At 35.3% G+C, this 23,593-nt stretch overlaps 13 protein-coding genes across 13 annotated transcripts; 8 read left to right on the top strand and 5 right to left on the bottom strand.

The window, feature by feature from the left end:
• Positions 1-116: 116 nt before the first annotated feature.
• PGA46 (Pga46p) lies at positions 117-836 on the top strand (the record flags this gene model as incomplete). Its single annotated transcript, XM_015610671.1, has 1 exon — positions 117-836. One exon carries the CDS (start codon positions 117-119, stop codon positions 834-836), a length of 720 nt encoding a protein of 239 aa, XP_015468479.1.
• A 24-nt stretch (positions 837-860) lies between these two features.
• On the bottom strand, positions 861-1,862 carry AC631_01840 (DNA-3-methyladenine glycosylase II; the record flags this gene model as incomplete). The annotated part of the gene is made up of 1 exon (XM_015610670.1): positions 861-1,862. One exon carries the CDS (start codon positions 1,860-1,862, stop codon positions 861-863), a length of 1,002 nt encoding a protein of 333 aa, XP_015468478.1.
• Positions 1,863-2,285: 423 nt separating this feature from the next.
• Positions 2,286-3,251, top strand: AC631_01839 (uncharacterized protein; the record flags this gene model as incomplete). Its single annotated transcript, XM_015610669.1, has 1 exon — positions 2,286-3,251. One exon carries the CDS (start codon positions 2,286-2,288, stop codon positions 3,249-3,251), a length of 966 nt encoding a protein of 321 aa, XP_015468477.1.
• Positions 3,252-3,286: 35 nt separating this feature from the next.
• On the bottom strand, positions 3,287-5,776 carry LIG1 (tRNA ligase; the record flags this gene model as incomplete). The annotated part of the gene is made up of 1 exon (XM_015610668.1): positions 3,287-5,776. The coding sequence occupies one exon, from the start codon at positions 5,774-5,776 to the stop codon at positions 3,287-3,289; it is 2,490 nt and encodes an 829-aa protein (XP_015468476.1).
• Positions 5,777-5,927: 151 nt separating this feature from the next.
• On the top strand, positions 5,928-7,769 carry EXO70 (GTP-Rho binding exocyst subunit; the record flags this gene model as incomplete). The annotated part of the gene is made up of 1 exon (XM_015610667.1): positions 5,928-7,769. The coding sequence occupies one exon, from the start codon at positions 5,928-5,930 to the stop codon at positions 7,767-7,769; it is 1,842 nt and encodes a 613-aa protein (XP_015468475.1).
• Positions 7,770-9,286: 1,517 nt separating this feature from the next.
• CUP9 (transcription factor CUP9) lies at positions 9,287-10,009 on the top strand (the record flags this gene model as incomplete). Its single annotated transcript, XM_015610666.1, has 1 exon — positions 9,287-10,009. One exon carries the CDS (start codon positions 9,287-9,289, stop codon positions 10,007-10,009), a length of 723 nt encoding a protein of 240 aa, XP_015468474.1.
• A 503-nt stretch (positions 10,010-10,512) lies between these two features.
• AC631_01835 (uncharacterized protein) lies at positions 10,513-11,754 on the top strand (the record flags this gene model as incomplete). Its single annotated transcript, XM_015610665.1, has 1 exon — positions 10,513-11,754. The coding sequence occupies one exon, from the start codon at positions 10,513-10,515 to the stop codon at positions 11,752-11,754; it is 1,242 nt and encodes a 413-aa protein (XP_015468473.1).
• Positions 11,755-11,781: 27 nt separating this feature from the next.
• On the top strand, positions 11,782-12,123 carry AC631_01834 (glutaredoxin; the record flags this gene model as incomplete). Its single annotated transcript, XM_015610664.1, has 1 exon — positions 11,782-12,123. The coding sequence occupies one exon, from the start codon at positions 11,782-11,784 to the stop codon at positions 12,121-12,123; it is 342 nt and encodes a 113-aa protein (XP_015468472.1).
• Positions 12,124-12,293: 170 nt separating this feature from the next.
• On the bottom strand, positions 12,294-13,535 carry AC631_01833 (uncharacterized protein; the record flags this gene model as incomplete). The annotated part of the gene is made up of 1 exon (XM_015610663.1): positions 12,294-13,535. The coding sequence occupies one exon, from the start codon at positions 13,533-13,535 to the stop codon at positions 12,294-12,296; it is 1,242 nt and encodes a 413-aa protein (XP_015468471.1).
• Positions 13,536-14,125: 590 nt separating this feature from the next.
• Positions 14,126-14,518, top strand: AC631_01832 (tubulin-binding prefolding complex subunit; the record flags this gene model as incomplete). The annotated part of the gene is made up of 1 exon (XM_015610662.1): positions 14,126-14,518. The coding sequence occupies one exon, from the start codon at positions 14,126-14,128 to the stop codon at positions 14,516-14,518; it is 393 nt and encodes a 130-aa protein (XP_015468470.1).
• Positions 14,519-15,103: 585 nt separating this feature from the next.
• Positions 15,104-16,462, top strand: AC631_01831 (uncharacterized protein; the record flags this gene model as incomplete). The annotated part of the gene is made up of 1 exon (XM_015610661.1): positions 15,104-16,462. The coding sequence occupies one exon, from the start codon at positions 15,104-15,106 to the stop codon at positions 16,460-16,462; it is 1,359 nt and encodes a 452-aa protein (XP_015468469.1).
• A 99-nt stretch (positions 16,463-16,561) lies between these two features.
• CGT1 (mRNA guanylyltransferase) lies at positions 16,562-17,923 on the bottom strand (the record flags this gene model as incomplete). Its single annotated transcript, XM_015610660.1, has 1 exon — positions 16,562-17,923. One exon carries the CDS (start codon positions 17,921-17,923, stop codon positions 16,562-16,564), a length of 1,362 nt encoding a protein of 453 aa, XP_015468468.1.
• A 265-nt stretch (positions 17,924-18,188) lies between these two features.
• AC631_01829 (DNA-binding E3 ubiquitin-protein ligase) lies at positions 18,189-22,997 on the bottom strand (the record flags this gene model as incomplete). The annotated part of the gene is made up of 1 exon (XM_015610659.1): positions 18,189-22,997. One exon carries the CDS (start codon positions 22,995-22,997, stop codon positions 18,189-18,191), a length of 4,809 nt encoding a protein of 1,602 aa, XP_015468467.1.
• Between the last annotated feature and the right edge of the window lie 596 nt (positions 22,998-23,593).

Below are 23,593 nucleotides of genomic sequence, written 5' to 3'. Positions count from 1 at the left end.
ATACTGTTTGCATATCTCTCTAAATTGTATTAGATACTTGTTTTTAGACGTTAAGTAGCAGAATACCATATATCATGAACTTTATATTTCTTATAGTTATAATCTATTCTTTAGGAATGGCTTCCACCAAGGATGTGTCCTCTGGGAGGGTGCCATACAAAGGATACAAGCTGTTGTCTGCAAGAGACGAATTGCATCAGATGGATGGTAGAAAGAGTGGATCAGCCTATAAGGAGCTCCTGAATGTATATCCCCACAGAGAAAGAGCTAAAAACTTTGTGTTTCATGCCCAATCACAAAATAGGGCTAGAGATGTTGAGGATGATGAATCGCAAACGGAAAACCCATCAGGAACCTGGGACGATTCAGCACTGGAAACAACCGCCATTACACCTCCAAGATTTTCAGATTCTAAGAAACCAAGAGTTGTTTTGTATTCAAAGAAATCATGGATCAAAGATTATTTAGCCCTCAATGCAGAGGAGGAAATTGAAGCAGCTCAATCAGGCAATGACCGCAGTGAAATTGAAATCGACGTTGATCTGCTTATAGAATATTTGATAACGCAAGGATTCTCTGAAGAAGATTTACAGTTTTTGAAAAGTAATTTAGATTATGGGTTTGATGAAATCGAGCGGGAATTAAGAAAGATCAAAGACAACAACGGCAAAAAAAATAAGCATATCTCGATTGGAGGTGAACCAGGAGATGACGATAAAGATAACAACGATAAGGACAGTAAGGAAGATAATTCGCCAAAGAGCAATTCGAATTCGTTAAAGGCATCACTTAAGATCCTCTGTTTAACATTTATTTTAGTAACATACATAATTTGAAACGTTTTTATATTATATATTTTTTTATCTTACACCAGTATTTTCCAAGACATCGATGTTGGTTGAACCAAGTCGCCAAAATATAAGCATTATCACCAGCTGGTAAGGACTAAATTCTAATCCTAAGTATTTGATATACTCATCATGATATGGAACCCAATCTCTCTTACCTTTCGATGATTCGAACTTTGATTTTCGTTTCAATAACTTTTTTAATTCTTCATCAGCATTAACTTCCGCTTTGATTTTTTGAAGATACTCTGGTCTCCTTATCAAATATTTTGCAGCACCTCTTGCAATACCCAAATCATCGTAGGCAAATACATTAAGATTATTTAATGTGAAAAGTGCAAACATCTTCGCTGACCACAAACCTATTCCCTTCAATAAAGTTAGTTCCTCAATAACCTGATCAACAGAATTTTCTTTGTAGAACTCAATCTTAGATAAATTTGAATTTGGATCACTGAAAACTTGACTAATATGTGTAATATAATTCAGTTTTTGGTTCGATAAACCTGCACTTCTGAGTTCTTCAAGGCTCTTGGAAAGAGTTTTCGCTGGAGTCGGTTTTCCATCTTCAAAGAGTGCCCTAAATTTCCCTTCAATCGACTTTGCAGCCAGTCCAGATATCTGCTGACTAATAACACTTGAAATTAATGCATACCAGTACTTCAATATGATCTCATCATCGCTTAGTGATTCTTCGGATTCCTTCCTTTTGAAATGTTCAAAGTTTTGGTGTACTATGACTGGGTACAATGAAGGATCTTTCTCAACAACCCAATTCAAACCCTTAGCAAACTCAGAATCGTAGTATTCTAAATATGAAGCCGGTAATTTATTATCTGTCGGTATCTCGATATGCCCTAGCAAGTCTTCAAGATGAGGCTTCTTCTTTGGTGATGGTGGTGTCCTACTATTCGTTTTACTAACTTTGGTAGTTTTAACAACCTTCTTGGGAGAACTCACCCCGTTCGATATTTCTGCCTTAACAGTAGTACTTTTAGCTCTTGTAATTGCCATACTTGCCAACTTAAAGAAAGCTATAGGGCCCTTAGTCAGCATTGCTGAAATATATACCAGAGTTGACCTGCATACAGAAATCATTGTAGACCAAGTTTGGCCGTTCACTATGCTGTTGCTATATAGCCAGGATGAAACTCAAAACACATCTAAGCGCCTAAATCCAAAGAATTTTAAAGCAATGATTGTACTATTGCCTCTTCTTCATTTGATCTGCTTTAATAGAATCATATACTGGTACTACAAATACTTAGCAGAGTAAAATATAGAATACTGATCTGTCACCGCGCTTAATTCTGGATTACCCAATTGGATTTGAGTCATAATAGTGCCGTTGGAACTATAAATTGGTGCAATAATAGCCCGTTAAATTTTTTTGCAATCCTTTCTTATATTCATAAATAAGACATTTTAATCACATAAATGTATCCTCATCATTTGGTTAGTATCCAAGATTTACTGGTTCAAGAGTTAGAATCTTTAGTTCAACAAGCTTCAAATTTTAAAGCTCAGTACAAATCTAACGAGAATGCTCAGGAAAACCATAATAAGTTATTAGGAAAAGTGGTTGCATTATTATTTTCGAAGAGATCGACCAGAACCAGAATCAGTACTGAAGGAGCAGCAGCCTTTTTTGGAGCCCATGCTATGTTTTTAGGTAAGGACGATATCCAATTAGGAGTCAACGAATCATTGTATGATACCACAAGAGTTATCTCGTCAATGACTTCATGTATTTTTGCCAGAGTTAATAAACATCAGGAAATATTAGATTTGTGCAAAGATTCTTCTGTGCCAATAATCAACTCATTATGTGATAGATATCATCCATTACAAGCCATAACTGATATTTTGTCAATTAAGGAATCGTTCAACGGTAATATAAAAGGGTTAAAATTGGCTTGGATAGGGGATGCGAACAACGTTATTAATGACTTGAGTATTGCAGCTTTAAAACTGGGTATGCATGTGAGCATTGCAATTCCAGAATCAATAAGTTTTGACTCTCTCGTAACCGAAAAAGCTAATCAAATAGCAAAAGAACAGAATGTTAATTTTGAAATTGTCCATGAACCAACACAAGCATTGAAGGATGCTAATGTCATAGTGACAGACACATGGATATCTATGGGGGAAGAGGCAGAAAAGCAAATGAAATTAAAGCAGTTCAAAGATTTTCAAATCACCAAGGATTTAATTTCAAGAGGAAACGTGAATTCCAATTGGAGATTTATGCACTGTTTACCAAGACATCAAGAAGAGGTAGACGACGAGATATTCTATAGTGATAATTCGATCGTTTTTGAAGAAGCGGAGAATAGATTGTACACTGCAATGGCAGTTATCAATGAATTAGTTGTTAAAGATAATAAAGAAATATCGAAATAAATCTATAAATAATTTATATACATGTACATAGTATGCTAAAAATGAACGAAACACATCATTTTTTCTAATTTTGCACTATCGTCAAAATTGATTACTTCCACATACGAGTCCTCAATATCATAGACTCCATCCTTCAATTCATAACCATGACTATCAAACAACTTCTTGAGGATTATATTTGATTGAAAAGGCTTTATTTCAGGTTTCATTGTACCTATAGTAATATGAGGATAAGCATTTGAACACTTGAGGTCAACAACATCATGATCTGCATTAAACGATTCAATAATGGAAGCGTCAACGCATATTAAGGTATCTTGCGCTATGATTAACTTGTTGAATTTAATATCACAATAAAAGTCCAACAGCATAATATCTCTTCCATCATACTTAGTTAAAATAGACTCCGAGTTAAACTTCTTATTTAAGTCTTCCCAAATATCACGCTGCCTTTGATCTTGTCTAGCAGCGCTAACATGGGATAAAGTAATGTGAAATTCATCTTGAACCCTTCCACTATTAGTAAGCTCGACCCAAGCAGGGTTAGTTTCTATTTTAGAGTGGATAATACTTTTCACTTTCTGAGTGTCAATTTGAACACCGTAATAGACTATGCTCTTTTTCGCTTTTTTCTGCTGCATAGAACTCGCGCCCTTTTTCTTATTTTTTTCAGGCTTTCCAAAAGTCTTCGTGAAGTCAGGCTTATAATCTAATGCTTTGTTGAAACTATCTTCAAAATCATAGTCTGATGGCACCGTATCAATCAAATTGGAAAATTGCTTTAATTCGTTAACAATGGTTTTAGCATTGCACAAAGAAGAATTTTCGGAGAGCTTCATATCTATAACTAGATGAAATTGATTATCAGGCTCTTGACTAGTATCTAATCTTTGAAATCTCTTTATAAAACCGTTCATTACTTGATTTGCTAGCTTAGCATCAGTGTTGAATTTAATGGATTGATGATTATCACCTCTTTTGCTAATTCTATCATATGTAATGTCAAATAATTCTTTCTTGTCTAAAGAATTATCCACAAAGTTAATGGCGATAAACTTTAAGCCAACATCTGCAGACAAATAACTGTCTTTCAAGCTGAGAAACTGTTCAAATAGTTGTTGACGCTCTCTTTTTTGATGATTATTCCTATCACAAAACACTAGAGATGTATTTGGTTGTGCCAATTCTGTTAAACACTGAACAACTAGTTTATTTTTGGTAGAATTATTTGCTATATTATCGTTCTGAACATGTGCCCAATTTGGAAATAAATTAAGTACTGTTTGAAAAACTGTAGTTTTACCACACCCAATGGTGGAAATGGGGATAAGCACATATTTATACGATGTAGGCTCATCAACTAAGGATAGTTCCTTGAGCTTGCTATCTAAGCTATCATATTCTATCAACTCCATTCCACTCGTTTCATTCAACCCATTTTCTTTCAAAAATAATTGTCGAATTTTAATAATACCAAAACCATTTAAAAAATTATCCTTATAAGATGGCTCATTATCAAATAATGTTTTAATAAAGTCAAGATATTTCAACGTAATGTACTTATGCTTCTTAACTTTCGCTATAATTGCACTGATTGGCAACTTATTGCTTATAAAGCTTTTAGTAACTTCTCTAAACTGTCTATATAGTAAGTAAGGTTCTTCAAACTTAAACTTGAAGAAAAAATCATCTCCATTTAACTGACATCTGATAACAAAACCTTCGACTTCACGATTATCATAAGTTCCTGTTTTTGCTGCTTCTTGCAAGCAATCCCATAGGGCGTCAAATGAATTCTTTTGAAAATAGTCAACAGGTTTGAACCCCCATTCAAGAGCGAAGTCGTTCACTCTTTGAATTGGGTAGGTCTTAAATTTTCTTGTATTGAAATTTAATCCGTGCAAATATAATCCTGAAGCTTCCTTTGAATATGGCAATACGTGCTCTTCAAACTCATCATTACATAACTCGGTTACTGCAGTTACATTTAAGCTATATAGCAAAAGCCCCAAATCTTTTTTTGACTTGTTAATTTTATGCAATTGTTTTTCAATCTCGATTTCACCTTGAATGGCATGATTTCTGGTCAAGTCATCCCTTTGTCCAGTTGAATGCTTGGAACAAACAACAAGATCTCCGTTCAGCAAACCTGATATAAAAATAATACACCCATTTTCCTTTAATGTTAAATCATATGGGCCTGTCGTATTATTCTTCAAAAAATCAAATTTAGTTTCGGGAACCTCATCGACGTTAAAAAATTTGTCATATCCTCTGACAACTATCTCGTTACCAACAGTGAATAAACCTCTAGCATTGCACGGTAATTTTCTTGTCTCTTTTTTGCTATAATAATCCCATTCGTTAAATTTCCAACTAGTTATTTCTTGATCTGTATTATTGATGATGTTGCTAAATTTTTTACACCTTCCGTATTTTTTTAATAATGTGCTTTCTTCCAATTCATTAACAAGGTCCTCGACATCATCTGGGGTATCATAAACCCGATCAAGAGGTACAAACATGTCTAATGGATCAGATATAAGCTTAAGTCTATTAGTCACATTATAAAATTTATATAGAGGTCGTGTTTATACCACACGATATACAAGAACATAATAAACACTAGTATCGTGGAGTATACTTGAATTTATAGAAGAAAACAACAGAGGGAACATGTCATTCAATGTCGATATAGACGAAGCAGATGTTGCAGTCTTGAATCAGAATTTGATTAAGTCTAAAGAGTTATTCACATCGATTTCTAGATCGTTGAATAAGATCTCGACTAAATCATCAACAGCATCCATTAAGATTAAGCCTATATTGAAAGACGTCAATAAATTGAATGAGAACAGGAATCAGCTTGATTCGGGATTGAGCTTGTTGTCAGAGGTCTCGAATTATGCATCAGAAACCTCCAAATATGAGTCGGTTTTGAATAATTCGATAGAGCTAATTGGATTAAAGAAATTTATTGATACGTTGGCCAGATCGAAAATATTATTAAAAGAGATGAAAAGTAATATCAAACGATTCAAAGGGATACTAATTAATTTTGAAAATTTAATTGACAAGTCCGAATTGAATTTGGAGAACTATTTCCAAAAAGTACTCAAGAGTAACGATTTAGGAACGAATAAGTTGAACGAAATTATACTCATTTTTCAGTACTTCTACAGCTCGTCAATGAATGGTCAAAGCACTATTGACAAAATATTTATGAGGAGCCAATCAATGAAGTTAGTGGAAACAATAAGGCCTCATGAGGAGCCTACTAAACCAATAAAGAGAAACTCTAACATTCCTTATGAAAAGGGATCCAATGGAATAAATAGATACAATAATGAGATGATCAAGGCCATTAAGGCTGAAATAGGGTTGCTTAATGACGTGGGATCCAAAATCAATTTGAGTGCAAGTGCAAAAGATATGTTTATGCTTGATATTGTCCGTAGGGCAATCAATGAAAGCTACGCTGAGGTAATTGCAAACTTTAATAAATTTCTGAGGCAATCAAAGGTATTAAATAATGACTTGCTTATATTAGAGACAATTGAAAATTTAAATCATTTTGAAAAATTCTTGAATGTGAATAATATCGACGTGCGTAGTTTCCCAGCATTCAATGAAAACTATCATCAATTAATTAACATATCCAGTGATATATTCCGTGAATTAATAGAATACAGTGAGAATAGAGTGAAGTCAGTAGAAAAGCTAACGGACTTGAATGCTACCGAAACTGTTGTGGAATTGATTTCTAGAATTCGTAAGCTCTCAGAATATAACATTTCGCTTTTAAAGTTGATCAATGGAATGAAGCTTGGGTCATGGTTGAACCTCAAGCCACCCGTAAGATTTATCAGTGTGTACACATCCGTTATACCTAATATCAGCGATGACATCGATGAAACAGCTCCTGAGCACTTGTTATCGTGTTTCATAAGTGACTATATCGACTCGATTATCATCAACATTGAAATTGGGTTAAAGTCAGACGTGAGCTTGAAGAAGTCGATGCAAGGCTACTATCTTATCAAGAACACCATTTTGATTGAGACGATTGTCAACCGCTCACAACAGTTATTCACTAGCTTGGGCAATCTCGGAATTGAGCGTTTGAACAGATTGAAGAAGCGATTCTTGAAACTCTTCCTCGATGACTGGAATTATGCATCGTATATTATTATCCGTGACATGACTACTATCACCACCACGAACGCAGTTTCAGGGCACTCAGGATCGGGAATGTCAAGCAAAGAAAAGGAACAGATAAAGGAGTTGTTCAAGAACTTCAATGAATCATTCGAGGATGCATTGCGGAATTATGAAAAGTATAACATCACCGATGTCAATTTGCGAGCATATCTTTCTGGCGAAATTAAAAAGTTAATTATGAACGCATACTTTAAACTTTACGACAAATATGGAAGCGGCGAATTCACCAAAAACAAGGCAAAATACATTAAATACAACAAGCACCAGTTTGAGCAAATTCTCAGCGAGAAATTGTAAGTGTCCAGATTACGAACATCATGTATCCACGCTTTACAATTAGAACTGCGCAAATAAAACTGACCGTACAAGTCTTTGCCCAAATAATCTCTCGGCAGACTGTATGAGAGATCTGATAAAAGCTTGAAATGCCATGCAAACTAAGATAAGTAAAAAACATCACACACATCAATATGGCGTTTCTACAAGACAAGCACATACCTGTATAGGTCACTGCACTGCAGTTAAATAAATAAATACCCAATAGAAGATGGGTGCAAAGCTGTAGACCACCAAAGATGAGGGTATTTTAGGCCCCCACCGATATATCCGGGGGGGGGATTCAAAAGGATCTTTACTACTAAATACGAGTTAACATCGGACCGTCCCCCGAGACCCCTTAGATACCGATATGGCCGGAGTCTTTTTCCATGCAGCTGCCAAGTCTTGGCATCAAGTGACACCGCTGCGGTGATCATTAAGCGCAAGTCGGTACATGAAAACCTTAATAGAAACCTTAAGAAATAGTCTCAAAAAACATGTAAACGTGCTATTTTTGACTAAACTACATCCATACACCAATACTAATTAAAGCGCATCTTCTCATCTTTTATAAGCCCGCGACAAGTTTTCAATTTCGCAAAGCCTTCATTGTGCATTCCCGAGAGAGCCCAGAGTCCAAATTCAGAGGACTGTCCAGTTGGGCATAATAAGCATTGCAAATCTCACCTCTTCCAAATGACATTCGTTTCACATCCATTTTGCTTTTCATCACTAGGCCTCTCAACGATTTTGCCATTACCCCATATATTTCTCAAGCTGTCTTCATGTTCTGTTCTCCATCTCTAAAAATTTAATCGGAACAGGATTACTCCTGCCGACCCGACCCCAGACCTTATACGCGTATAGCTTGAATCTTGTTCTACCAACCCCTTTGATGTCAATGACAAGAACAAAACGACAAGAATTATACACAATTGGGGCTCACAACTCATGCACCTTCTCTTCTCAGCCCATAGTTAAGAATTTTATCTAGCGGATTTATGTTGTCAAGCAGGTGGATGCGAAATTTTTGTGCGTCGTACTAATACGGAAGTCTTGGCATTTTGACAGATGTCAAAGTTTACGACCCTTTTGTAAGCAAAGCCCCAGTCAGTAACCTTAGCACTTTAGACTATGTATGACGATATATGGGTTGATACTAGGGTGATAATAATTTAGTAACCAAGCAGATGTATAATACACGCAAGAGATATCGAAGTTCTAAAAGTTGGCACAAATTTTAAGCACCGGAGTATAGAAAAATTAAGTAGTCCGGAAACTGATGAGTTCCAGACGCACAACAAAGGTTCGCAATGCAACCTTGGCATACAGTAGACAAGAATAGATGTGACAAGAATCTAGTTACGGTTATGTACCGGTGCATATACCAAGAAGTTGGCAGAAAATATAAATATTGGCACTACATGCTAATATATATAGGAGGCAAAAGAAGTCCATGAGCCGTAAATTGAACGTTATGTCAGTGTAAAAGTACCATGAGCAACATACAGAATAACAAAGTTAGCTTACCACCAATATCCAATATACTCCGTGAGTCAGGACCGGTGTACCAACAAACATATGAAGGATCCTTCCCAAGATACGAAGTAGGACCCCCACCACCAATGGAGGCCCGTTTTGGAAGTTACCAACGTCCTAGATACGGTTCTCGCTTTGAGATGGGAGCTAGATATGAGACCTTGCCTAGGCATGAGGGTCCAATGTATGCCGTGTCACCTAAATTTGAAATGTCGCCTAGATATGAACAGGCCAGGTTGCCTGTGTCACCAAGATATGAAACGTCTTCTCAGTATGCCTCAAGATATGAAGGTATGGCTCGTCCCAGCTTTGATACCACTCCTAGATATGGAGGACCAGTATACGACAGACCTAGAGCTGCATCATCTGAGCCAGCCAGACCAGTATCGGGCGTGGTTCCAACCAACTTCACTTCAGACGAGTCAAAATACCCAGCCAAGCTCGCGAGCGACGCAGGAGTGTGCAAGCGCAAAACTAGAAACAATCTCCCAAAAGAAACTACCTACATCCTCATAAATTGGTTAAACGACCACCTCAATCACCCATACCCAAATTCGTTCGAAAAGAACCAGTTAATGATTGCCACAGGATTGAACCATCAACAATTGCTGAACTGGTTTATAAATGCCAGAAGACGTAAAATAAAAATGTTAAAGGAACAAAGAAAATTGAATTCATAGGTGCCACCGGCGAGTGGACTAAAATAAACGCATAGGAGTAAACTGAAGAGTCGACGCTGGTTTGTCGACGTAGTGGCTCCACATGAATACACATGAATATTTATTATATTGCATATACGTATGGAACCAGCATTGCTGGATTATATTATATTTCTATATATATTTAATTAACGCTTAACGGGTTAAAATGTGTTTTGTAGAAAGAACGTTGAACATTTGTGTTCGAAACGAAACGCCAAAGTGTTGACTTGAAATCTGGGGTTACAAAACTTCGCTTGTTTTATACTATCGAATTCACCAGATATAGTTAAGCCTGCCATTTATTACTTTATGTAGTGGTCTCTAACAAGACACATATCTGACAGAAGGGATGGGATAGCCTGTGAAGGGTGCAAAATTCGATATTTCTGTTTTCGGTATCGACTCGACCTACGCACGATATTTATTTACCTTTGATAATTAGATCAACACTTCTGTTTACATCATTCTTATTTTCACCAAAGATGATTTGCACATCAGATGCACTAGTTGCTATCAGTGATAAGATTCTCAGTTCCATAGATGAGTTGAACAAAGTGGAGTACAATAAAAAAGGCAGAAAATATAAGTTTGTCAACAATCATTTTCAAAGAGTTAGAGAAGAAGAAAAGCATCTTATTATATGCCCTGAAAATGTTTCAGCCAAGATGGGAGTGATACTGTCATATCACATCCTAAAGAGTATCAATGGAGGTGCAATTCTCGAAGAATTCCCTGAATTATGTCTCTCAATCATTGGTGTGGCCAACCAACTAGAGACCAATAAATGGTACGAAGAGGAGAATAGCTCGGTGGTGAACTATAAAAATTCGAAATTTGACCCCTTAGTGAGTAAGGATGAGGCCCTTGTATACTTCAAAGGTGTCACCGATGATCATGTTCGTAAAGGACTTGACATAATGGTGTGCTCAAAATTAAATTTCTTGCACACCGATCATCACATTGGAATCAAATTGGATAGTCATTACATTAAACACTATGTTAACCAACATTTCGGGCCAGAGGCACTAAATAACCCAGATGTTCTTATTGCCCTTAAAAGTTTCGTCCACTGGGGTAACATTAAGGGGATCTTGTACAGGCTAGACATTCCCAACGTAAACATTTCTGACGAGCTTAGATCAAACTTCGCCAAATTTCCAGATCCACCAACTGATTTGAAAGACGGCGTCTACGACAGATACCCTTCAGGAACATCACAATACTCATTAATTCGCAAAGCTATTGATATCTTGGGCGACTATAAGTATTCTAAATTAATTCCTTATCCAACTGGGCCACTCTTCGATTTGGATTGGATATTCCATATATGTAATGATATTGAAAATGATCCTATCAGGTATCACCTAAGATCTACAAAGAAGAGTTTATGTACTGATCCTATTAATTTGAACGAACTTACTCAGGAGCATTCAACTCAAATTAAAAGTTTATTAGCTTTAATTTCACTTGTATTCAATATCTTTGAAAATACTGGTGGTGAATTTTTATTGCAAAATTCCAAGATCCCTAAATTGGATGATGAATTGATCGCTAAACACCAGAAGTATTATCATGAATTATGTGATGTTAAAGATAAAATCAAAGAGTACGAATTAAAAGATTGGGATGCAAATGATATAGTTTTGAGATTACATAAAAACGATTCCTCAATTTTCAACTCAGTTATGGAAATGAGATTAAAATATATCGATAATTACGAATAAATAGACATAGAAATAAACATAGACATAATGCTTGAATATATCAAATCGTGGTTCGTTTCACCTCCAGTATCGGCAGCAACGAAAGCTGAAATTCAAAGCCTAATTGACAGTAACAAAATTTTAATTTTTCTGAAGACATATTGTCCATACTGTGATTCAACCAAAAATTTAATAAAGTCCTTAACGCCTGACTTTAAAGTAGTCGAGTTGAACACTTCGAATAATGGCAGAGAAATACAAGACGCTTTGCGTGAAATGACGGGACAAAACACTGTTCCAAATGTTTTTATCAACAAGAAACATATTGGTGGCAATTCGGATCTTCAAGCTTTACAAGGCGCCGGCAAACTCAAGCCATTACTTAACTAATTATAATATGCTTGAATCCATATGGTTACAAGCTATGTATCATTACAATCATATATGGGATTCATAATTATATTTAGTAACTATATATACAGTAGCTATTATCTAGTAATTATGTATATCCGTGGAAAAGTATACAATTGCTCCAGGACAATTTATAAGGAATAGACAACCTAGAACCAAGGTAATTTGGTATTATTCTCCCAAATTAAATCACCAGTCCCAAGTAATTTGTCTTCTTTATCATTATTGATTAAAATAGCACTTCTGGAACCATTTTCAATTCCATCGGTACCTTTATATTCTGTAAGTAAAAAATCTTTAACTTCATTAGATATCTCAGACTCCCAAATTATAGTTTTAACGAAATTTCCATGAACTTCATCATTTGCAGCATTCATGTGTTCAAGATACGTCTTCATTAATTTGATTAATTTGATCGAATATTTCAAATTATCAAATTGAGGCATAGTGACAATCTTCAAAACAGTTACATAATTTTCATACGTATTAGTTTTGGTAAGGTTCCAATCGTAAGTCCAAGAGATGAAACCAATCAACTGGCCCAGTTTGGTCTTAATTTGTATTCCGAAATTGGTGGGGTCTATTGTTTGAAATTTCTTAATTAACTCATCGTATGGTAAAGAGCTATCAATGTCCAAGTGACGGTGAAATAATTTGTGACTGATAAACTTAGCTCTTAAATGGAACCAATCAATGAAGTCCAGACTAGGATCAATGCTAACTCTGGTCTTATGATCTTTTTTAGTTTTATTTAACATCTCTGTTTCAAATTGCTTATTATAAATCTCCATTAATCCTTGAAAATCGTGATACTTGATCAACTGAATATCATCTTCATCTTGCTTGACTATGGCGTCGTAGTCTTCACCAGTCTGAGACAAAGGAAAATTCAACAACGGAACTCCAAAAGACCTGAATCCATTTCTGGCGTAATATTCTCCAACCTCAGAGTATAAGAACGTAAATCCATCGGCCCCCACATACTGACTCTTACTCAACTCAACGACTTTATCAATCATAATCTTGGCCAATCCCTTACCTCTATGTTCAGAATATGTGAAAACACCACCTATACATGCCGATAATATGTTTTTCTTAACAACCTTGTCTGTATCCTTGTCCCAGGTGAACTTCCACGATTGTCTAATAAGCAATTCAACAGAGCATAACTTGTCTTCTGGGTTCTTAATATCTTGGAGCATAAACACAAGCAACCTATTCTTATCTGACAGGGCAATCTTTGACTTTCCTAACACATATTCCCTTTCAATATAATTATCTGTCGATAATTGGCCCTTCCAAGATTGAGAGTTTTGAAGTCGAGTGAAATTAACCTTGTCTTGGTCTGTAACATTAACTAATCTATAGTCGTCTCCCGTAATAAACGTCATTTTATTATCTCGATAATAGGACGTATACTCTATAACTTATCTATATATAATCGTATAAGGAAACGCTCTTCTATTTATAACAGGCTCGTGTCGGCATCTGTTGATGTTAGAGGATTTTTTTTTTTTGCTTACGGCTATACTCCGCGAGTTGCACTTTGTGGATTCCAAAAAGTTTGTTTCTGGGGTAAACGATGATGCCCTAGAGTAAATGGCTTTGATCCTCATCGGCGCCGATATAATGAATTTTGTTTCACCATAGTCTAGTTAAGTGTTTCGTAGCTCTGAAGGGGGGAATACCACAATTTGTGAGAGTCATACTATACCAAATTGTACCTGTAGCAGATAGTAATCATGAACTTTTGACAATCACATATTCTTTTAATGGTATGGTACAAAGTATATCCCCGCAATATAAGCAAATATCATGAAAGTCTGAACTATGGGTGATCGACTATAATGGCTGCAACAGTGGTTGGAGGGTTTGAAGTATAGTAGATGAAAAGTTGCCATCACACGACCGAGTCTATATTTTTCCATCCGACTTCAACAGTGTAGGTGTAACGAATGATTGTGGTATAGACGGATATATAATGGAATTATTACCGGACGGACAAAGGAATACAGCCACTGAGGTGTCCTGGGATGACCAACAGAAAATCAACAAATTCTCCACTTTGATAAATAAAAAAGATGAGAATTTGGAAGTCTTGAAGAAACTCAAAGAGGAAAAGGAATATCTCGATGATTTATCGTTAGAAATTGAATTGTTGGACGAAGACGAGAAGATTCAGTATAAAGTTGGTGAAGTTTTCATATTCATGAAAGTTAATAAGGTGATTGAAAGAATTGAGGTCGACAATGAAGTGTTGACGGAGAAGATCAGCAACATCGAATCGTTGGTCGAAGAGATCGACGACCAGTTGGAAAGCTATAAGAAACAGCTATATGCCAAGTTTGGCAATAATATTAATCTTGAACGTTAGTATCTTGTATAATATCTATTAATAAATAATGTCATAGAATGTGTTGTATCGTAAAGAAGTGGGGCATTCAGAATATCAAGCTCAGACTAAACATTGGGAATGCATTGGATATTGATAATAGACCTTGAAACTGATTATAAACGTGTACCTTACATAGTAATTGTAATATTTTAGTAAGAGATCTTCGAATCAAGTTTGAAACACCACCAAGTCGGTTAAAAAAACTGCATTGTCGAGCATATATCGGACCTAGTCTTGGAAACCAGGGATATCAGAACAAAAGCAGTAAAGATGCCCGAAAATCATGTTTAAATATTATGTTTTCCCAATAAAAAGGTAACGGGAAGCTAACTTCTAGGAAAAAGGAATTTTTACGGTCCTGGCCAAAATATTTAACCGAGTTGTTGCAACCTTTTATGAAAAAGGAATTTTTGATACATAAACAAATTACCGTCTAATTACCACTTAGGACGTATTACAGTGTCTATAACAGAGGAGCTCAAGCCATTAATCAATACACATTATCAGGTATTAAATTCTAGTCATTGTATCACTCATAGTTATTAGCCGCTGCAAAGACTTACAATGAGAAATTGGAAATCAATAAGTTCTACGGTCACCAAATTAAATGAATTATACAATGATATTAGTTGTAGTAACTTCAAGCTTCACTTACAGGTTCTTAACCCGACCATATATCAAAGAGGACTATGCGAGGAAGACTTCAAATTAACGACTCCCCCGATTTTAAGAGGCATTGTAGTATTACAGATCCTAAGACCAACAAAGATTAGTGATATATCTGTCATATTCCACGGAGAATTGAGTGAAACAATTATTGAATTCGAAGCTATAGATATTCTGGAGCCCTTATTCGCCAAGAGGAAGAAAATCACGAAACCACTTGTGGATGAAATATTTACCTGGGATTACCAATATGCAAAAGATATACAGATCGGCACCTATACATTCCCATTTCATTTTATAATTGATACATTATTACCAGAGACTTTTGATAGTCGTCATTTGAATATCAATTATGTAATAGAAACCTGCTTGAAGTATGAAACAAGCAACTGTAATGGAGTCAAAATGTCTCGAAAATCTCAAGATGTTAAGTTAGTGAGATGTGTTCCAGAAACCTTATTTAATGATTCCATAATGGCTACAGGGAATTGGAGGGACCTACTAGTTTATGAGTTCAGCTTTCAAAATAAAATAGCATTTCAAGGTTCTCCTTTCTTGTCTATATTTAGAATTTATCCAATCGAGCCAGAGTGCCAATATTTCACTTTACACGGTGTATCCATTTGGATTGTGCAGACTTTAACGTTTGATAAATACGTTTGCTCAAACTACAAAAAGAAATATACTGAAACTGACAAGATTTTGTTGTATAAGAGAATGTTCAATTTTCAGTCCTTAGTAACGAAGAATGGCTCCTATAACTTTGAGATTTGTCTAAAGATTCCCTCAAACGGGACGATATATGATAAATCAAATCAAAAATTGAAAAAAACTATTTATCCTAGTATAAATAATGCCAATAAAGGGTTTATAAGCTCGCATACATTGAAGGTCACAGTAGAAGTAAGCGAGTGTGAAAGGTACAATCAGATCAAAAATAAACAGAATTATGAGGTGTCTCGAACAAATAGCACTGTGTCATCTGCAAGCGAGAAATCTATAGAGGCATTAGAATCCGTTACATTTCCTGGCTACTCAAACTATCATGAGAAAAGGACGGATGCTACAAGATTTAAAAAAATTGAGCTTTCATTTACAGCACCTATAAAGTTGTTGAGTCATGATTCAGAAATTGCATCCGAATCACCTCCTTGCTATTCTGATATGCAGCAAAGGAACGACAATATTGTCTTGGATTTAATATCTGCTAATAAATTTGATATAGTTCCTCCAGCTTACGAGGAAACAGCTCTTTAAAATTTCTATCGATACATTTTTATTTAGTATTTGAATCTTGTTAATGTTACAAACTGTCATTTCAGCAAATTTCTATAGTACATTATTTATTTCTTCAGTTCATTCTTCGTCACTATCTTCATAAGTTGGGATATCCTGAAATTCTCCTGAGTTTTGTTTAGATGCATTATCTTGACTCCTTGAATCCTCATTAATATTATCAAAGCCGTTAGACTCAGGCTCTTCCATATCAATTTTAGTTCTTTTCGATGCAGGTTCATCTTCTCTATTAGATTCGGGATGTGGCCTTCCAGTATCGCTATACAGGGATCTGTTACCTTGAGACTTTTCATAAATCCTTTTCTTCCATGCTTTGCCAATTTTAGGACATGCCTCAATTAATTCTTCTTCGCTCACCCCATCTTGAATACTATGTAAAATTTTATCAACAACGGAAATATGATTACCATTACTCTTGTCGTTCCTAAAGCGTAACATTTCCCAAAAACCTGGCTCTGAAAGCTTCTTACGACATTCAACTATTCTTCCTTGTAAAGGTTGACCCAAATTCTTCAACTTCTCCCAATCTTCATCTTCTAAGGATAATTTTGTAAAGTCCTCATAGTCTGCACCACCTTTCCAAACCCTTAACTTTATCAATTCAGGCTTAGAATCATAGTCTGTGTACGTAGAGTCTGGATCCCTTGGATCTAAATCAGGGTCTTGAAACTTACTAAAGATCATTTCCATTTTGTAATCAATTGTATTTTCATGAGCTGGCTTCCACTTTAATAATGTACTATCAGTACCAAATACATATGGTGTCTCCGCACAAGTAAAAATTAAACCGTCTGACTCGTGGAATAATTGATCCTTTTTAGATAAGACATCATCAGCGTGATACGAGGATGTCATTAATTTAAAGCTAACTTTAAAAGGAAATTCAGGGGAATTCACAATTTCAGGATTCTTACGTTTAAAATTGTCGAATGGTTTCATCACTTGCTCTGTAATATAACCAAGCCTCTTAGGTAAGGGCCTCTTAGTTATATCTTTCCCATTAATAGCTAACGCATCAAATATACAATATCTTAATACAGGCTCCGATACATTTTTTGTTTCAAGAACCAATTCTCCATCTAATAAAGTACCATGGTGGTATGTTTTACCTTTTTCCTCGTTGTTTGTTAAAGGAAAGTGTATGTTAGGAATGTAGTAATAATCGTTTTCTCTAGTTATTAAGAAGACACCTTCGCCTCTTTCGGGATGGTTTATTATAAATAGCAAGCAACGTAATCCGTCAGATTTCTCACATACATAGTATTCTTTATTCATCAATGTATCTGTCAAATGGTGCCTTTCAAATGATATTGGCTGAGATCCAGGAAATGATGGATTTCTTCTACCTAATAAATCAGCCACCATTAATCTTAATTCCTGTGTTTCGTTCCTATCAAGAATTGTACCTGGTATTACAGGCATATCTCGTTCTTCCAATTGAATCATCTTGAAGATTATACTCTAAAGTGTATTAGGTTGCCAGTAATGAAATGAACTTTTCTGAAAAACATATACATACGACATTTTTATAACATTTACTTGCGACATTTCAAACTACGTTTAGTTTCGTTAACTTAAGATTAGATGCAAATGATATATATATGACTAACCACTATATAGTGAGTGAATTAAATGTAAGAAGAATCTAATTTCTAGAAAATTGAAACCAATTTACGGTAAAAAAGTTTCAGCTTAAGATGTCGCCTATTGTTATTCTTGATCTTGTATTTTCAGAAGAGGCAATAGTTTCCATTTTGTTGCTCGTCTCTTTTGTATAGATATCCGATAAATTATCATCGTTGTTTTGTAAACCATAAATTTCTCCATCCAATGGCTCATTAAGCAGATCAAATAAATGTTGACTTTCAGGTTCTGGAGTTAATTCTTTATCTTCATCTCTTACATGATAGCAAGTTTGACAAAGGAAGTTTTGGTTTGCAGAACCAGAAACTTCATTGAAATTGCTATTGTTATTATTACTTTTTTCTATCCACCACATAGGAGATGCTGTAGTTTTACATCTTCCACACGATTTTACGTCACTAGACTTCTTCACGCTTATAATATTCGACAGATTTAGCAACTTCAAATAATTATTTTTCAGCTTATGATTTTTTTCTTGTTCTTCGTAAGCCTTTATCATTTTTATATAAGTATTGGACTTTAATTGAGGCCCAGTTAACTTGTTACTTGCGTTGTTACTCTTGACTAGGTCTTCCAAGTAGATTTGGATAATAGGTTTAAGCTCATCTCTACTAATACCATATACTCTTTTACCCAAAGCTCTCATACTATAAATCTTCGAGGAAGTAGCATGAATTGGACAGAGTAATGTAGGTTGCAATTTACCGTATTCTTCGTCGATCTTCACAAGCTTATTATCTTTGTCGTTAAGTCTTTGAGAGCATAACTTAAAACCTAATTTGAAATTTGGGGTATCTTGAGCACAGGTGATATGGTATTTCATGGAATCTTCATTAGCTAGCTTACAGGTATCACAAGCAATTAACGAACCATTAGTTGTATAGCATATACCACACTTCGACGTATAATTTTGCAAGTAGATCTCTGAGACGTTTTCAATAGCAGTAAAATTATGAATGGATTCAATGATTGAATACTGGTCTATCACTTCTTCCTTATATAACCTTTTCAGATTGAAAGCAGTAGACGAGATCGATCTGAAATTGACCAAATCAGAATTAAACAATGCACAAACCAAGTGACACCACTTTCCTGAACCATATATTGGTTTTAAGTAATCTGGTCTAACCGAAGGATGTCCCAATATGGATAGCTCATAGTTTGATTCATTGGCTAGACATAAACAACAGGAATATAAAGTAGAATAATGGGGGTTTAAATCGTTGATACATGGTTCACATAACCATTGCTTTATAGGCCTTGGTATTTGATCAGGAATTGAAAGACCCGTACAAGAAATATGTGCATTCACACCGCAATTCGAACAAATAAGCATTTCTGGTGCAGAAGCTTCATTTTTGTCTTCCTCATCACAAACACAACATTTTCTATCTAATGGCAGGAATGGAAGCTCTACCACAGCATTATTAGGTATTGGATAAGCTTGTAACTGTGTGCCAAGATCAGTAAGCTGCTTACTTTTGAATGATTTAATAACGTTGCTTAATATTTCATTCGTCATCAAAGGTGTTGACTTCTTATCCAACTTTATTCTCTTGATTGGCAAAGATGCAATATAATTACTGTTCAATATTGGGTTAATAATACGATTCGATAGAGAAGGGTCAACATATTTCTTTTGTCTTTTGTTGGGAAGTGTAGAGCTTGAATTTATAACTCCTGGCATAGGCTCCTTTTTCACTGTAGTGGAAGGCTTCTTCTCCAGTTTTGAGTCTTCCATGAGCGAAGATTGACTTCTCTTACGTTTGGATTTCAGTGCATTCGTAGTGGCAGATTCAGGCTTTTCCTGATCCGAGTCCTTAATCAATTCTTTCTTATCTGGTTTAACCTTGGTAGTGCTTTGCGTAACTTTTTGGGAAGAAGTATCTTTCTTTACCTTAGTTGTTTTAACGCTGGTTGCCTTAGTCGATTTGGCCACAGCCTTAGATTTATTAGAATTTGGTTTCTTTGTATTAGGAATATTAGTTGTAGTAGGTTTACTAGGCGTAGAACCAACCTTTCGCTTCTTAGTAGGATTTTCTTCCTTACTTGAACCTTTCAGTTTTACAGTAGAATTGTTTGTAATGTCACCTATATTAGAATTAGCCTTTTTTGGTATCAGCTTTCTTGACTTCGAGGCAGTTCCATTAATGATACATGAAGGAGGCTTCTTATTGTCATACGATAATCCACCACCAAGGGCTTCCGACTCTTCTAAGATCATTTGAGAATCCCGTACTAGTTCAAATTCAACTTTCTTCTTCCATCCACCTACCGGCTTATTGTTCTTTTTCTCAACTTCAGTTGGATCTTCCCACACAACCGCATATCTTCTCCATAATCTTGCACATCTGAAACATAAACCTATTACTGCATCTTTATCAAGATCTTCGTGCGTACCTTTTTCAAATTTTGTGTTAGCATCATAACCGGTTATTCTGAACCATTGAAGAGACTGGTGAGTCCGACAATGCTTACATGCAAAATTAGAGTTATTGCTAACAATTTTTTCTACTTCATACGCTGAATCATCATTGTGATCAGCTAAGAAATCAATGGTTGGAGGATGATTCATAGAATTAGCCTTCGATGAATGCTCTTCTTTAACAATGCTCTGTAATTTCTTATGCATTCTTCCTTCAAAATTACCCCAAATTAATCTACCATTCTCGGATTTTTTCCAAAGGTAATAAAATCTCACAATCATAGACAATGGTTTAGTTTTAACTTCTTTATAAACTGGATATAGTTCACTACCATATTTTTTTACACCAGCTTCAAATCTCTTAATTTCTTCTTTTGAAAGGGTAGGCTCCCTTAAAGATTTTCTGGTTAAGTTAGATACCTCGTCATGTGCTTTATCAGTATTTCCATTATTGTCGAAGTAAGCTTTAAGAATTGCATCGACAAAATTTGGTGATGTTGCTAATATATTCAACTTTTCCGCTATTGGTGAACATTGTTCAACAAAGGCATCTAACCTTTGAAAATTGTCTTGATAGTCTTCATCTAGTGGTTTCCACATTAAAGAACAAGTAACACCTTCACCATCATCCACACCACGTTCTATATATCCCTTTGGTCTTGGTTGTAGCCATTGAGGGTATTCTTTTGGAGAAATATCTTTAAATTGATCTGGAACAGGTAGCTTAACTGTATCTGAAGCATCGTGTTTTTTTGTTTTACTTCCATTCTTTTTTACAGAAGATTTTTTTCTTACTGTGCCATTGGAATTTGATTGCTTATCTAAATCATAATATACGATTGGGTGATCATATACCTCAGGAATATTCGTTGCTTGATGCTTTGCTCCCAACCTTGTGGATGCTCTAGGATAAGGAGATCTGTCATCAAGATCGACCCCATCTTCTAATCTAGAGTACATTCCTAAGTAGCGCATACACCATTCTTCCTTTAGTCTTCTTTGTTCAAAAGTTAAATGCGAATCATTCTTTAAAAATTCTATTGCCATTAATTCATATTTTGGTAGGATTGAGTTCGTTGTTGGTTTAATCTCTTCGTCATCTGCGTCGCCAGACAGGTCATGGTGTGGAGATGTTGGTGAATCTAATCCATTGATTTCGTTGGAAAGCTCCTTCTCATTAGACAGTTTGTTATCATGAGAAAGCATGAACATCTTCTTGCTTTGGTGCTCAAGATCATGTTGTTTTGTACAAGGAGCACACGACCATGAAAACCCCCTACTTGGTTTTCGTAATAAAGGAGGATCAAGACAGAACATATGATAATGTTTCTCACAACCAGCACATGTCACAGAGTCCTGTCCAGAACACCATTGTCCACATATCTCACAATTACAAGAGTCAGAAGAGAACCCATTCACAAAAGATTTAGTTCTATTGCTTTCGACAAATATAAACTCAAATCTCTTATTCAATGCTGTAAGAAAATTCTTGCTTTTATTGTCATCATTATTAATAGTTCTTAGCAAGCTTGCAGTCAGTAGTATATCGTAAAATCTGATCATGTATCTGTCAAAAAGTTTATCAAAATAAAAGCAATTCGGTTGCTGAGAATACATTTCTAAACTGTTTAATGATGCTGGTGATGATGATTTACCGTTGTTTTCGGAAATGTCATTGGTAATACTATTGAATTCATATTCAACATCTTGTTTATGTTTAACAGTTACCAAGCCTCTAAAGCTCTGTAAAGGACAGGTATCTGTGTGCATAGATGCGTACAATAGTCTTGAGTCGGAGGTAGATTTTGAAATATCCCTAGGTCTATAGAACCATTGGATTTGAAATAAGTAACTAGAAGCATTTTCATGATGAAGTTTATTGTTATCCTGTATGTCAAGTTCCAGGCTGTTTGTAGAACTACCAGCAGAATTCTGTTCACTCTCATGATGGTGAATATGTCGATTATTTTTCGACGTGAAGCCCATAATACGACCAATATAATACGGTTCACCTGGTGGTTCACTGATCATGTATATGTAATCTCCTTTAGTCAACTTGAATGGCTCTTTTAATTTTCGTTTTCTTACTTGTTCGTATGAGCTTGGAATCGGAGGTTGATTCGGACAAAATAATATTTGATTCTCTATATCAACATATGCATCTTCTAAGTCCAATTTGTAAGAAAAATAGTCAACCGGACTGGGTGGCGGTTGCCAATTATATGGAATTGCTTTTGGGTTTATAACGCTTGAGGTACCGTTCTTGAGACCTGTTTCAGGAGTATTTGACCTTTTCAAAGATTTCTTCTTGGAATTGTTCAAGTTATTCGAATTATTAGACGAATTATCGTCAAAAATAGTCTCATCTATAGCGTCATTATAAGACTTATTAATAGTGGCCTTACGCTTCGGTCTTGTCAGGGACATAGCCAATATTCATTAATTAAGAGAAGTCTTCAATATGAAAAATTGTAGAAAAAGTTAAAAAAAAGCCTCAACCAAGAAAATTGAAGTAGAGGCCAGACTAGATACAAATCCGATGACAGTTATGACCAAATTAGACTAATTCTAAACTTCAAATTTAGAAAGAGACTTTTAATAAAATTAAATTATTTGAACATGAAATCTGGTAACATGGAAAACCATAGCGCTCACTTCGATTTCATCTGACGAATAACGTTTTTAAAACAATGAACCAATTAATTATACAATATAACAGAAAAATGTAACCTTATATACATATAAATAAATAGTTTGTTTATACACTGGTAAATTATAGTACAATTTCTTATAGCATTGCTGAATTATGTTACTTAAATGGTAATATTTTAAATATATCCATTATGCAATGCCCGTTCTATTCGCTCTATATCTTCAACACTCTCGGCTGTTTCTAATTCCTGTAATAATTTGGCTTTATCTTCATCGGTTAATCTCTTTCCAACATCTTGGAGGTTTCTTATTTCTTTTGATTGTAATGGCTCTTTTCTAGATTCCCCACTTGACAATTCGTCTAATATTGA

Source organism: Debaryomyces fabryi (genome assembly GCF_001447935.2).
Source record: "Debaryomyces fabryi strain CBS 789 chromosome Unknown contig00028, whole genome shotgun sequence".
In the NCBI taxonomy this organism is placed as follows: Eukaryota; Fungi; Ascomycota; class Pichiomycetes; order Serinales; family Debaryomycetaceae; genus Debaryomyces; species Debaryomyces fabryi.
The sequence above is the reverse complement of the archived record's forward strand: the minus strand, read 5'-3'. Positions and strand labels throughout refer to the sequence as shown.